This window comes from Acanthopagrus latus, chromosome 6 (genome assembly GCF_904848185.1).
Source record: "Acanthopagrus latus isolate v.2019 chromosome 6, fAcaLat1.1, whole genome shotgun sequence".
NCBI classification, from domain to species: domain Eukaryota; kingdom Metazoa; phylum Chordata; class Actinopteri; order Spariformes; family Sparidae; genus Acanthopagrus; species Acanthopagrus latus.
Window position 1 is genome coordinate 14987097 of NC_051044.1, and position 13173 is coordinate 15000269.

General features: G+C 40.7%; 1 protein-coding gene across 1 annotated transcript; it reads right to left on the reverse strand.

The window, feature by feature from the left end:
• Positions 1-141: 141 nt before the first annotated feature.
• On the reverse strand, positions 142-8094 carry oxtrl (oxytocin receptor like). The gene is given in 4 exon segments (XM_037102592.1): positions 142-1265; positions 1267-1478; positions 6727-7836; positions 7954-8094. Coding segments are annotated over 3 exon segments (1221 nt in total). The 5' UTR covers positions 7652-7836; positions 7954-8094; the 3' UTR covers positions 142-1181.
• Between the last annotated feature and the right edge of the window lie 5079 nt (positions 8095-13173).

A 13173-nucleotide genomic window follows, 5' to 3' on the forward strand; every position in this document is an offset into this window, starting at 1 on the left:
TGGTTGTTATCTGAGCTGTATATTATGCTTGACAACTATACAGAGAAGTTACAGAAATTTGCACACAAAACTTATGAGGCAAGAATGCACATTATCTGATTCGGACACTAAAATTCTTTGTAGTACAAGCAGTTGGCATATTGTGTCAAATAGAACAGAACAGGAGACTGAGCAGACTCATTGTTTAGGATATCGAGGTGTCCACAAGGGGGAACCATTATTCCAGATGAAATGTGTTTCAGTGTGCCTAAAACCCAGCGGCCTTTTGAGCACCTTCCACCGAGAGAAAGAGGAGATGGAGTTGATAAAAACATGACATGTTAACACAGACGAGTAGCAGTGGAAAGTTTTTACAGAATGAATTTCATAATACATCACGGCAGACAAACACTGTTTGATGTGCAGCACACGAAAGCCTGCTGAAAAACATGGAAACCAGCCTCCGTGTGGTAAAATGCATTCCTCATGGGTTATGCTTTGTTGATGAATTTCAATGGAGATGTTTGAAATAAACCAAACCTTGAGGGTGGATATTATCTTAATAACCTCATATATCATTCATGCATACCAACATTGTGATTTAACCAACCATAAAATTTAATTATGTAACCTTAAAATACTTTTTGCACAAAGTATCGTTGCTTTAAGGAGCAAACAATCGTTACAGTAACTGGATTAGAGCTCATTTGCACAGAACAAAGACATTTTTGTAATCTGACAAACTCTTTCTTAAAATACTTTGCTTCGTGGAAGGGATCTCCCCGTGCAAAATTAATATGATTATTGTGATGATTACATTTGCTTGAAGGTCAGGACAACAACTGTCGCAGACTTTAAGATTGAAGGGTGAAGCAGGGAAGCGTACGAACAACAACTCTTTGCGGATATCTTCATGGCTGTTTATACAGGAAGACGTGGGGTAAATCTGGAACTGCTGAAGCCTACATTATACGAGAAATATTGCATGTGCAGGATTCTGGTGCAGAGGAAGGAAAGCCGAGGGCACACATCCATTACGATTGGAGACATTTTGTTCTGGTCTTTGTTATCACAGGATGCAGGGCATTTTCAGGACAGGAGGTTTACATTGTCTATTTAGCTCAATTTAAAACATGTTGCAATGGGCCACCGCTGCAGATCATTAAATGCCTGAAAAAGTGGGGGATTGCCAGGTTACCCGACTACAGGAAGCATGGTCGGCTTTCAGCTGGCTCTTCAGTGTCCAAGTCCCCCCATGCTGGATGTGTGTGTGAGGCTCCTCTGGCTGCTCTCGTTCTTGATGACGTAAGTGGCGGAGCTGCTCTTGTGCCGGCACGGTCGATCGCAGCTGCAGGTGGAGGCTGTCAGGTACTGTCTGCAGCAGCAGAAGAAGCAACGCGTCAGGTCCTGGAACAGGTGACCGGCAAAGAACATGTAGATCCAGGGGTTACAGCAGCTGTTGAGGCTGGCCAGCAACATGGCGATGATGAAGGCCATGTCTGTGGAGAGACACAGGGAAGAGCAGTTTTATTCCGAGTTAAGACTGTCGGTTTCCACATTCTTGATATTGTCTGCAAATCACATGAAAAGATCAAAATTGACATTGAGTTGATTCTTCAAGCATTTTCTGTGGAGCCAACGTATGATATGTGTTATCCCTCAGTGACACAGAGCTGCATTGTTGTTAAAAATGAACAGTGCAGCACTGGGTGACATGTTCCTTTATCGCTCCACACGTTGCCATTGGAGTTTATTTTGAGTAAATCCCACAACCCAGTTGTTGGTATCGCACATTTCCATGTTGTAACAATGCTGCGATCAGGGTCTGGTTTGGTTAAGGCACAAAAACCACTTAGGGTCAGGGATAAGATCATGTTTTGGCTTATGGTTCTTGGTTTTGTGGCCACAAACACAGCAAGAAAATGCTGTGACATCTCCTTGAAAATATTGTCACCACAGACACCGTTGGAAAATGTCTCAGTGTTTCATTAAAACTACCTGGTTTTGTTGGTTGAAACATGCTGGTGGAGTGGCCTCTAACAGTGGTCTCTCACTTGGCAGCCGTCTTACGTATTTGTCACAAGTCTCCACTAGTAACATTAGCTAAAAACCTTTTCCAGAGTCTTTTTTTTTTTTTTTTTAAAGATTTCCATCTTCAGTAGGAACCAGAGGGTTTGGGGCTGCGTGCCACAGGCTAGGGTGAAGAAGTCATAAAACAATGAGATGTGGACTACTTCATGGAATTTGTTGACAAGACACACAATTATAAATTATTGCTAGCCTTATCCTTAAAAGAAAACTTGGCTATGACCCACAACCTGTCCAGGTTGTACCCTGTTTCTTCCCCATTGCATGCTGGGACAGGCTCCAGCCCGCTGCCTCCATGAATAGGATAAGCGGTTTAGAAAACGAATGGATGAGTGGATCTTTCTAAAGGCTCAAGTTTTTCTCCATTCCAGTGTGATGTGATCACCTGGTTGTGGGCTAAAGCTCAGATTCACTGTGTTTGTGCTTTGTTTTGAGCAGCACTTTAATGTGTTTTTAGCCATCAGGCCGTAGGGCTGATGCCAATGTCAGCCTGTCCCTTAGCTGGTTGGTCTGTTGTCTGGACCATTTTTTCCAGACTTAAAGGTTGACTCATACACTGAAGTGTGTTTTGGGGAGTACTACTAAATATGTGGAAAAAAAAGTAGTATAAAGTCCTTTGTGGCTCCAGGGGCATAAATATGATCTGATGAATATTCTCCAGTGATGTTGTTCAGTGGCTATGTTGCATTGTGGGTAATGTAGTCGCCAGGTTTTTGAAAACACTGTCCACTGGTCTAACGTTGCTTGCCATAACACTGTATGATCCATCATACACTGTATAAAAATACATACTCAAAAACTGATGCCGCAGCTTACATTAAGCTTCCTCTAGAGACACAAAAGGCTTTATACTGAGTGTTTTACATACACAGTAGTTCTCCCCGAGACCTGCAAACACACTTGGATGAGAAAAATTAATGGAATTTTCCTTTTAATTTGTCAAAGGACATTCATCGTCCCCGGAGGAGGATGGATTTTAATCACACTGATCCGCTGGCTTTTCACTGACTTTTCATCATAGTTTCAGTTTGAACAACAGTTTTTTTGGTTTATGGACAAATATTAGTAACATATTACCCATCAGCTTGTATTTAGCAATACTTAGGAAACACTAGCATGCTAACAGGCTACTGCAACGGCTGTAGTCTTGAAATCCATGAATCCTTTTATGTGACTGTTTTGCAGGGAATAAAAAGGTATGTTGGCTAATCTACGTTTCTCCAAGTTAAACTTGAGGTAAGAGGGACTGTTTGCGCTCTCTTCATTTCTACTTTATAAAGGTCAGTCCACATCCAAGGCAGCTGTGCTTGTATTACACATTATTTACAGAGAAATATATGAACTGACAAGCTGAGGCACTGCAGACAGCCATGAAAAAAACGTTGGAGGTTATAACTGGAAAAAGGTTGATGGATGCCAAATAAATAGGATTTTAAGCTGCTTCACACAAACATGACAAATGGCTTTGATTCGATGAGGCTGTCCTGGAGGGGAAAACATACATTATTTTGTCCTTCACTCATTTGATTACATTTCCAATTGTGAGAGGCAAAGAGCAGATTGAAGAATATGGCATTTGAATGGTGGAAAGTGGACGACTGCCAAGTTTTTTTTTTTTTTTTCCCTCGTCCCTTAATGGGGTGAGAATGATTCAGTGCGCGTTGTCTTCTTCTCTCCTCAAGTGAAAATGCTGAGCTGTTCTGTTCACGGCGCTCTGACTCTCTTTATTGTGAGAGGTGTCAAGCAAATGGCCCGTCAAAAATTATGATCCAGCAGATAAGTCGAACACCCAGTCCAGAGCGCAGAGATTACTCGGTGCCAAGGGGAGCTCTGTTCTCGTCAGGAGAAATACCACGAAATGACAGCGTTCGAGCGTTTCTCCTTTTCAAACCTTGACTTACAGAACATTCGGCACTTTCTTGTGCCGCCAGAAATAAAAGACAAACATTCATCTTGGCCGCTTTTCTCTCATATCATGATGTACAACTCTTCCGAGATTGAATTTGGAGAAATGGAAAGAGACTGAGGTTGAAATCAAAGGAAGGACTGTGATGATACTGCCGTCACTATGAAAGATAATTCAGAGGACAAAAAGTTAAGCAAACATTGCACAAAGTTGGCTTCTGCCTTACTATCAGTGGATCCTCCGCAGATTGTGAAATGGGACAAAGTTCAGGCCCTGGAAGACAGGGTTCATTTTCACATCTTTGATTGGACTGTTTCAGAAATAAGAAACTCACCTGAGTGGAGCCTGAGTGCTTCAAGAGTATCCCATAAAGAGGTAACGTAAGACATTTAAATCCCTTTTTCTTTTACACCTGGGTTTGAACAGGATCATCCCTTTAAAAAGTTTCTTCTAAGTTTACATAAATTGTATCCAGAACAGCTGATTTATATGTTCAATCTTCCAGTCGACCTTTTGTGAAACATTCTCTGAGTCTCCGATAAGAAGGTAACGATGAGTAGATAGTCAGAGAAATTTAAATCACTTAAAAATGTTCTTCTGAATTGACATAAATTTTGTCCAGAACAGCTGATTTATATTTTTGAAACTTCCAGTCGACCTTTCGTGAAACTGCTTTAAATCCTGAAAACATACTGAAATATTTTAAATTGACCTTTCCTCTCTTCTTCTTTCTTACACACACACATAAACCATAGAATTGTACTTCAGGCTTACCACAGTTAGTTTTTATTATAATTTACTGGTAACAATTACTGATTAGGGTTCATATCATATGTATATATTCAAGTAATGCCTAACTAATGTATGATTCATAAAGATTTAATGTATGAACTAATGCATGATGTGTCATGAATTCCCGCTGCTCAGCACCGACAAATGATCAAGTTATTTTGTTTTTTACTTCATCAGTTACAGAATGTTCTTCCACAGTGGCTAATACATCTATTGATACGAACGCTTAATTAGCTGGAATTCAGTTAGATAAATATATTTATATTACTGAATTTATTTTGTTATCTTTTTTTTTAATCTAACAGTATTTATTTATATTCTTTTGTTCTTCCTTTCCAACAGTATTTTTATGTTCCTCTAAGTATGACATTTAAACAAAAACGCTGCCTCCACTTGGACTGCTGCATGAAAGTAAAAGAGCCGCCTGAACGATGGTTGTTTTATAAGTCTGAATTATCTTTTGTTTTGATTCAGTGTCTGACAAAGGAGAGATCATTTTGATTTAGTGTCCAGTTTACTGAAAGGTTCCTTCCTTCATGACTTCCAGGAACAATTTGGGAGCTAAATTCTGTCTGAGGGAGAAAGTGACAGCTGACTTGTTTTGTTTGAACATTATTTATGGCACAGATCATAAATATGTTGTTAGCAGTGCTGGGTCAGGCATGTGTGAGCGGACCAATCAGAGAAGACTAGGTATTCAGGGGGCCTTAAAGAGGCAGGGGCTCAAACTAAGTTGTAGCTCAGCGGGTAGAGCAGGTCGACTAGTGATCGGAAGGTCACTGGTTCAAATCCCAGCTCCGGGCAGGGCTGAGCTGCATGTCGAAGTGTCCTTGAGCAAGATACTGAACCCCACATTGCTCACTAGTGAGGGCCCTGCGATGAACTGGCGATTTAGCCAGGGAGTACCCTGCCCTCGCCCTGAGACAAGGCTGGGATTGGCTCCAGCAGCAACACCCCGCAACCCCATGGAAAAGGATAAGCGGTTCGGACAATGACATATTTTAACTTATTTTTCACCTGCCTGTAAGAAAAGAATCTCTTAATGCTTTACTGTAACAAAACATGTGCATGGTTCTTTCGTTTGTTTCACATAAAGTGATATTTTTTGTATTCCTCTATAAATTAAGAAGGCTGTCCTGATTACTACACATAAGAAAACATTTGGATTATCCACAAGAGGCAGATAAAAAAAAAAAAAAAAAAAAAAAAAAAAGCTAAAACAGGGCTGCTTTTCATTTTTCTCAGCTTTTTTTTGGGAGAAAGTCACTCTTCCATAGTTTAGCATTCTGGTTCATTATGAAAATCAAATGAACTCACAAATGCTTTAAAATGCTAAACGGTTACAGAGGTCGAGTCCATCCATCCAAACAACGCGGGGGCCCCTAATGCAACATTTGCCCCTTTCCGATCTGTTATCTGTACACTGCATGCATTCTTGGCTTTAATGTGTTTGTTTTCCTAGTTTTTTATGCGAAGCTGCTTGGAAGAGGACCAAAAAACAGGACGATGATTAGCTTGGCTGTGTCTGGCCTGTATCTGAATCTCTAGATGTCCTCTCCCTTGCTCTTGTCCTCTTTAATGAGTAGCTGTTTAGGGTAAATCTGAACAATCAGCTAAATCATATGAACCAGCACTAGGAGGCAGATAAAGGAGCTCTTTGATGTCCTGGTACATTTACCCTCCCAGTGAATTTCCCCCCAAACTGATAAGTGACACTCCCATTCATGTGTGTTCACAGAGGAAGTCTGAAGTTAAACGCCATTGTGTTGCCTTGGAAGTGGAGTGGGCTGCCCATGCATTCCCAGACCAGACGTGTTCTGTGAAGTGGAAGAATGACACACTTGGTGCTGAAAACATCACAGGGTTTACATTTTAGAATTAGAAATCTCAGGCGAAGATGACGCTCCACTGTGTCACTGAGCACTTGGCACACTATGTAGAAAGAGGTGACGGTCATTTACCTTCTCTTGGTGCTGCAGGGTCCCATGCAGACCACATCTGGACAAAGAAGAAGGGAGTCCAGCACATTATGTAGGCGACCACCACCACAAATGTCATTTTCACTGTGCGGATCTTCGCTTTTGAAATGAGCCTCACGCTGCTCACACGGGTGAGGGGGAGAGCGCCCTTGGAGGGCCTCGCTGTCAGGGCCAGGATGTGCTCCCTTCTGGTTTTCAAATTGAAATTCTGCCATATTTTGAAACATATCAAGCCATAGCAGACGCTTAAAATCGCCACTGGGAAGATGTAAATGCTGAGGCTCATCCATGTGATGTAAGCTTTGGCTCCCCACGGCTGCACAAAGTCCCCCCAGCAGTCATACACGCCGTCCCCCACCTCCTTCAAGGAGAATATGTAGGCTTGAGGGGAGCTGAATATCAAGCTGAGCATCCAGGAGGCGATCACGCACAGGCGATCGTTCCTCTTGTGCACGGAGCGGAGAGGCTGGCAGATCGCCAGGCACCTGTCGATGGACATCAGGACGAGCATGTAGGTGGACGCGAACATGCCCACGACCTGGAGGTATTTCACCAGCCTGCACAGCAAATCCGGCCCATAGAAGCGAAACGTGATGTCCCAGATGAGCTGCGGTAAGACTTGAAACACTGCAACGACGAGGTCCGCGATGCTCAGGTGCTTCATGAAGAAATACATCCGAGACTGGCTGTGCTTGCTGGAGTGGATAGCCCACAGGACGCACAGGTTGCCGGTCAGAGCGAGCAGGAGCACCAGCACCAGGACGGCAACTTCCACTTTGGCCACTTCTTCGTTTCGCTTCAGAGGATTCACCGTCGTGTTTCCTATATGGCTCTCATTTCCACGGCTCAAGTTGCCCCATGAAACGTTCTGCGCCCAGCTATTCTGCTCGCGTAAAAGGTCCTCCATCGTGCGTAAAAGCGCCACTTCGGCGCAGCCAGCGGTCACATCACAAATCAAGAGTCGGGGTCGCCTTCAGCTGTTAGGAAGTGTCGTCTTCCTGCCAGATTTCCCTCCAGCTCACTCCGTTAAAGTTGTTTTTTTGAGTTGCCCTCAAGTTAAATCGGTGCGTAATCCAGAAGGAGCGCTCATGTCTGCAGAGAAACAAAACTCTTTAATTGAAAATTCGGATTAAGTACACACAGATCTCAAGCATTTGGACCATCCGAACTTTTATATGAGCACACAACCATATCAAGTGATTCTGTTACCTTCTGTTAAAAACGACCCTCGGGGAAGTTATTTCTGGGCCTCTCAGCCCCTCATCCCTCTCTGCGTCCAGATTGATGTCTGCTTCGCTGAAGCTCTGTATCGAACAATCTCAGCAGCCCCCGCCCCTCGTGTTATTTTCCTCTGAGGGAAACTGTCTGGGTTGAGTCCGAGCAGGCTGCGCGTTATAACTCCTTCTCCCCCTCTCCCTGTCGCTGAACATTTAGATTTAGTTCTCACTTTGACAGTGCTTTCTCCTTTGTGAAATCAAACAGTATCTGGGCGATGCTTTTAGCCTCTGCATGATGAGAAGTGATCCCTTGTTTGACTCGAAAAAAGAGGAAAATTCCATTCAGTTCTTTAAAGAGCCACTTGTTTGCCATAGAAAGCCACCAAATATGGAAAAAGATGCTATCTGGAGCTGGAACAGTGCGCTTTGGTTAAACGAAAATGACTTCTAAGACTGTGATGCTGTACCATAAACAGGTTCTTCATGCACAGTCAGGACCAATCAGGGTTGATTACAGGTGAAGTCAAATAGCTTAAGTTAAGTGTGACAGTGCTGTGAGTCATCAAACTGATGTGAGGGATTGAAATATCAGTGCCATATATAGTGTCCAAACAAAACCAGTCAGCTGTCACTTTCTCCCTCAGGCAGAATTCAGCTCCCAAATTGTTCCTGTAAGTCATGAAGGGAGGAATCTTTCAGTAAACCAGACACTGAATCAAAATGATCTCTCCTTTTTCAGACACTGAAACAACAGATAAATCAGACTTGTCAAACAGCCGTCACTCAGATGTCTCTTTCACTTTCATGCAGCAGTCAAAGTGGAGGCCGTCTTTTTGTTTAAATGTCATCTTGTTCTTGACTAAAAACTCCCTATTTCTTCACTCACATCCACCTTAAAGTGGTCATGTTGTTGTTGTGTCATGCCATTTGCACAACATCCTCACCATAACAAAACTTTTTTGAATCCTCACATATTTCAGAAACTAACATAACCAGATTACATAAATAAACTGTTAATATCTCTTAATTTTAGCTGCATTTGATATAATGTATGTATTTCTGATTTTGTTCAGCCACACAGAGGCCAAAGCTTTTTATTCCAACCTCAGCTTGAACTCGCAGTCACATGTAAGTTGTTAACACCTTTGTTCCTTTAATCAGACACACTCAGTTGGACGCATGCAGGTGCGGTATTGTTGGTTATTTGTTCAGCTGAATAGCCCTAAAGACGTCTTTGCATGCGCACTAGATACAATCTGACCAGACATGTTTAGAGATAAATGAGTCTCTTCTTGTTCCCAGAATACAAGCCTTTGTTTCTTCACACAACAGCACTGACCTACTGCACGGATGGCAGACACTCAAACACTACAAAATGAAGTGCTGCAAACGAAGAGGAGTTTCTTTTGATCAACTTGAAAGAAATAATTATTTTAAGATAGATCATAAATAACTAGAAAGAGGCTCGAGGAGAAAGCAAAATGTGTATAATTGAGTGAATTACAAGCTGATGCGCTGATGCTTTGAAGTGGTTGTTGGCATCAGGCATCCATCTGTGGGTTAGATGAGATAACCGTATGCATTAACACCTTGTAACTCATACCACATGTTCCTAAAGGTGCTGTAGGTTGTAGCTTCAGTGCTGCTCCTCAAATGAAACTAGAATTAATTCAAACTTTTTTGCGTTGCGTAATCAGCACTCACCCTCAAGTGAAGGACTTTGAATACCTAATTTAATTAGTCTTGACTGGCTAAGCACAAAAAAGTGTCTTGTATGCAGATCCAGGGAATTATTATCTTTTTCAATTAAACGGCACGTGATGGTTTCACAGTTTCTTTCAATCTGTTTCCTGACATTGGAAGATTTTGTTGTTTTAGTAAGACATGAAGCCTCCAAGGTGAGATGAGGAGGTGTGGGACAGAAGATGTAACAAGAAACCAAAAGTGAAACCATGTTGTTTCTTTCTGATCCATGGATCTTGACAAGCAGAAGAGCAGAATGAAGGGCCCCTTTTTCAGTATTCCAGAACACATTTCCCTGAATAAATATAAGAGAGTGTAAACTTTGTAATATACATTTCTGGTGAATTAAGCATCCACCATTCAATAAAAACAAGAGGAGTTTGCATTGAAAACATACAGCGTTATCCGAGGTGTTGTCCTAATGTGTGAAGTCCCTATTAACATGTCTGAAAATAGTTTCTGTTTATAACAATGAATACAATCAAAAAGTTAAAGTTTGGAAATATCAAGCTCAGGTATTTCTGATTAAGAGTTTACACAAAAAAGCTCATTAAGATTGAGGTTGTGGTTTGATTAGTTTTGATTGACAGCACCCTTGAGTTACAAATGAGCAACCAAACGAGTGTCATCCCTTTTTGATGCAAAGCCTCTGGGACTGTGCATGTGTGTGTGTTACATTTTCCTGACAGAGCTCAGACAAAAACACTTTGCCAAAATCGTTAACATTTTACAATAAGGGTCACAAAAAGGTGAGTAGTTAGGAGAGATACTATAGAGTAGGGAGATACTATATCAATTAATTATTAGGTAATGATTAGTTCATAAACATCTGTGAATCAACATACTGACCACTGACTTTCTAATAACAACTCATTAATTACTAATAGCTTAATCATACTCTTTTGAAGTAAAGATAAATGCAATCCAGAGTTGTTAGTAAGTAGTCCCTCATTACATTATGATAACAACATGATACACAAAAAGAGTAACTAAAGTTTAAGTAATCAGTAATTAATGAGTCTACCTGTTAGGTGCGCAAAAAATAAGAACTTATGATGAAGTTATTAATTGTGCAATATCACTAGTTTGCCACTCACCTAATGACTGGTTCACAGCTGATCAAGAACAACTAATTAAGAAAGTGGTCAGTATTTAGATTCACAAATATGGATGTGCTAATCATTAGCATTGTATCTCCCAGTCTGCTCTCTTGTAACTGATCATTATCTACTATATAGTCCTTGAATCACAGTTTTCAGGAATTACCCATCAGCAATTAATTTAGAGTCAAGCCATTCCTGATTCATTCCTTAGCAGCTACTCACATGTTTGTGAGTTAAGCGTCGGATCTTACTGTAATGTGTTACCCAGAAATCTTTTATGTGAAATCACAAAAAATGTTTTTCTAACTTTGGCCAAACATTGTGAGTTTGTTTACGATCCAACCGCTCAAAATTATGAATAAGAAAATGAAAAAGGTCTGCGGGGCTTTTAAACTATGCTGACATCACACAACCTCACACAATGCTAGAAGCACCGACATGCACGCAACCAAACAAGATAAGAAAAAAAGGCTGTTATTGAATTCATGTGGTTGATTACATTAAACTAGTATGACTGCAAGGCCCCTAGCAGCCACTTCATCTGTTTACGCCTCAGGCCAGCTGTGAGTGTGTCGGCCAAAAGTCTGTGAAACGTTTTCATCATTCATTCAAAAGCACCTGAAGACGTCACTGATTTGTCACATTAGGTGTTAGACACATTAAAGCAATGCTTTAATGAACCTTACACCATGGCCTCATTCATTTTTTCTTTCATGAACAACACAAAACATAAAAACAGCTTGGTACATAAAGGTGCACCGGACTCCGACAAAGCTTTGGCACTCTGTTCTGTTGTGTACATATTTTAGCAGAAACTGCTAATTTGTTAGATGCTTTGACACCAACGCCCACAAACAAGTTATGACATGTTATTTAAACCCATTGCAAAAGAAGTTTCAGCAACATAAACCTCTGAAAAACATTTGAACGCGAGGCAATAACAAATACTCACAGGAGATACACTTTAATGTGACATTTTATTAAGAAGAGCTGAAGACTGGGGAATACTTAAAAAATAAATCTCCCAATTACACTATATCCTCTCCAGCTCCTGCCATCTCTCACATGAGGGTTTAACATTCATTAAAAGGCTTGTCATGAAACTAAACCTGCATCAAAATCATCTTGCCACTAATTATTTTTGTATGAAAAACTATTAATTTTTTTATTTGGGAAATAATCCATCTTTAAATGAGACAGGTGAATTTAGTATTAGTATTATCTTCATTATTAGTAATGAAGATCTGCCAGACACAATGACACATGAGCAATCAATCTGTTAGGAGGAGTTAAGGGTGATTTATTCCTTAATATTCTCCTCTGTAATGACTAAATAACTATTCAAAGTGGACTAAAAATATATATTGTATTTATCAATTCTAACAAATGTATCCAGCATCTAAGAGAGTTTGCAGACAATAGCTCGACATATTCCTTTTTTAAATGTTTACAGACCTTTTCAGATTAGCCAACAGCCCTTCTTAACAACGATGAGATTGTTTTATGATCGTCATTGGTCGTTAGGGTATAGGTTTTATTTTTTTCATATAAAAAAGTATGATAATACAAATGTTTCAAACCCACTACCTAATATAATATGGAATCTTCAAATTTTTGATGTGGAAATACTAAGTCATGCACTGCACCAATTATCACTAATTTGGTGAAACTGGATCATACTTTATGGAGAAAGTCTTTTTTGGTTTCCCCTCTAATATTCTCAGGCTGCTTTGCCTCAATTCCTTTTCCATTTCCTGAAAGCAACCTGTAACTGCTGCATATTGTAGATACAAGCTAGCTCTTCTGGCCTCGCTGACGCTGCAGCAGCTGTGGACCGCCACGAGGAGGTCTATGCAGCGTGTACAGACATCATCAACAGAAATGAAGGTAATGTAAGGGACGCTGACGGAGGAAACTCAGAAGAAAAAAATGACTGGCCCTCGGAGTTGCTCGGCACGAGGCAATTGCGAAATTACACAGAATCTGAATTTCTGCATAATGTTGCTTTAATTGAAATCTTATCTTAAAATGAAAACTTTTCGAGCATTTACGTACACAGAAATGTAATTAAAGGGTCATGTGAACTGCTGTTAATGTTTCATTATTGACTTCTAATCATTGGAAGAGGGTTCTGTTGATTGGCTGTAAGAGATCTATCTGAAAAATGTCTCATAAATGACAGAGAGGAGGCAACAGTGGTTTACATATAGACCTCAGCGGTTAAAACACAGATCCATCAAGGTCAGATGGAGAAAAATTAATCCATACCGAATCTGTAAGACCCAAACATGCGTGAGACTGGCTTTACTTAAACCACATCAGAACCCATACTACATTCCAGTTAATCCTTCTTTAACAAGCAATAT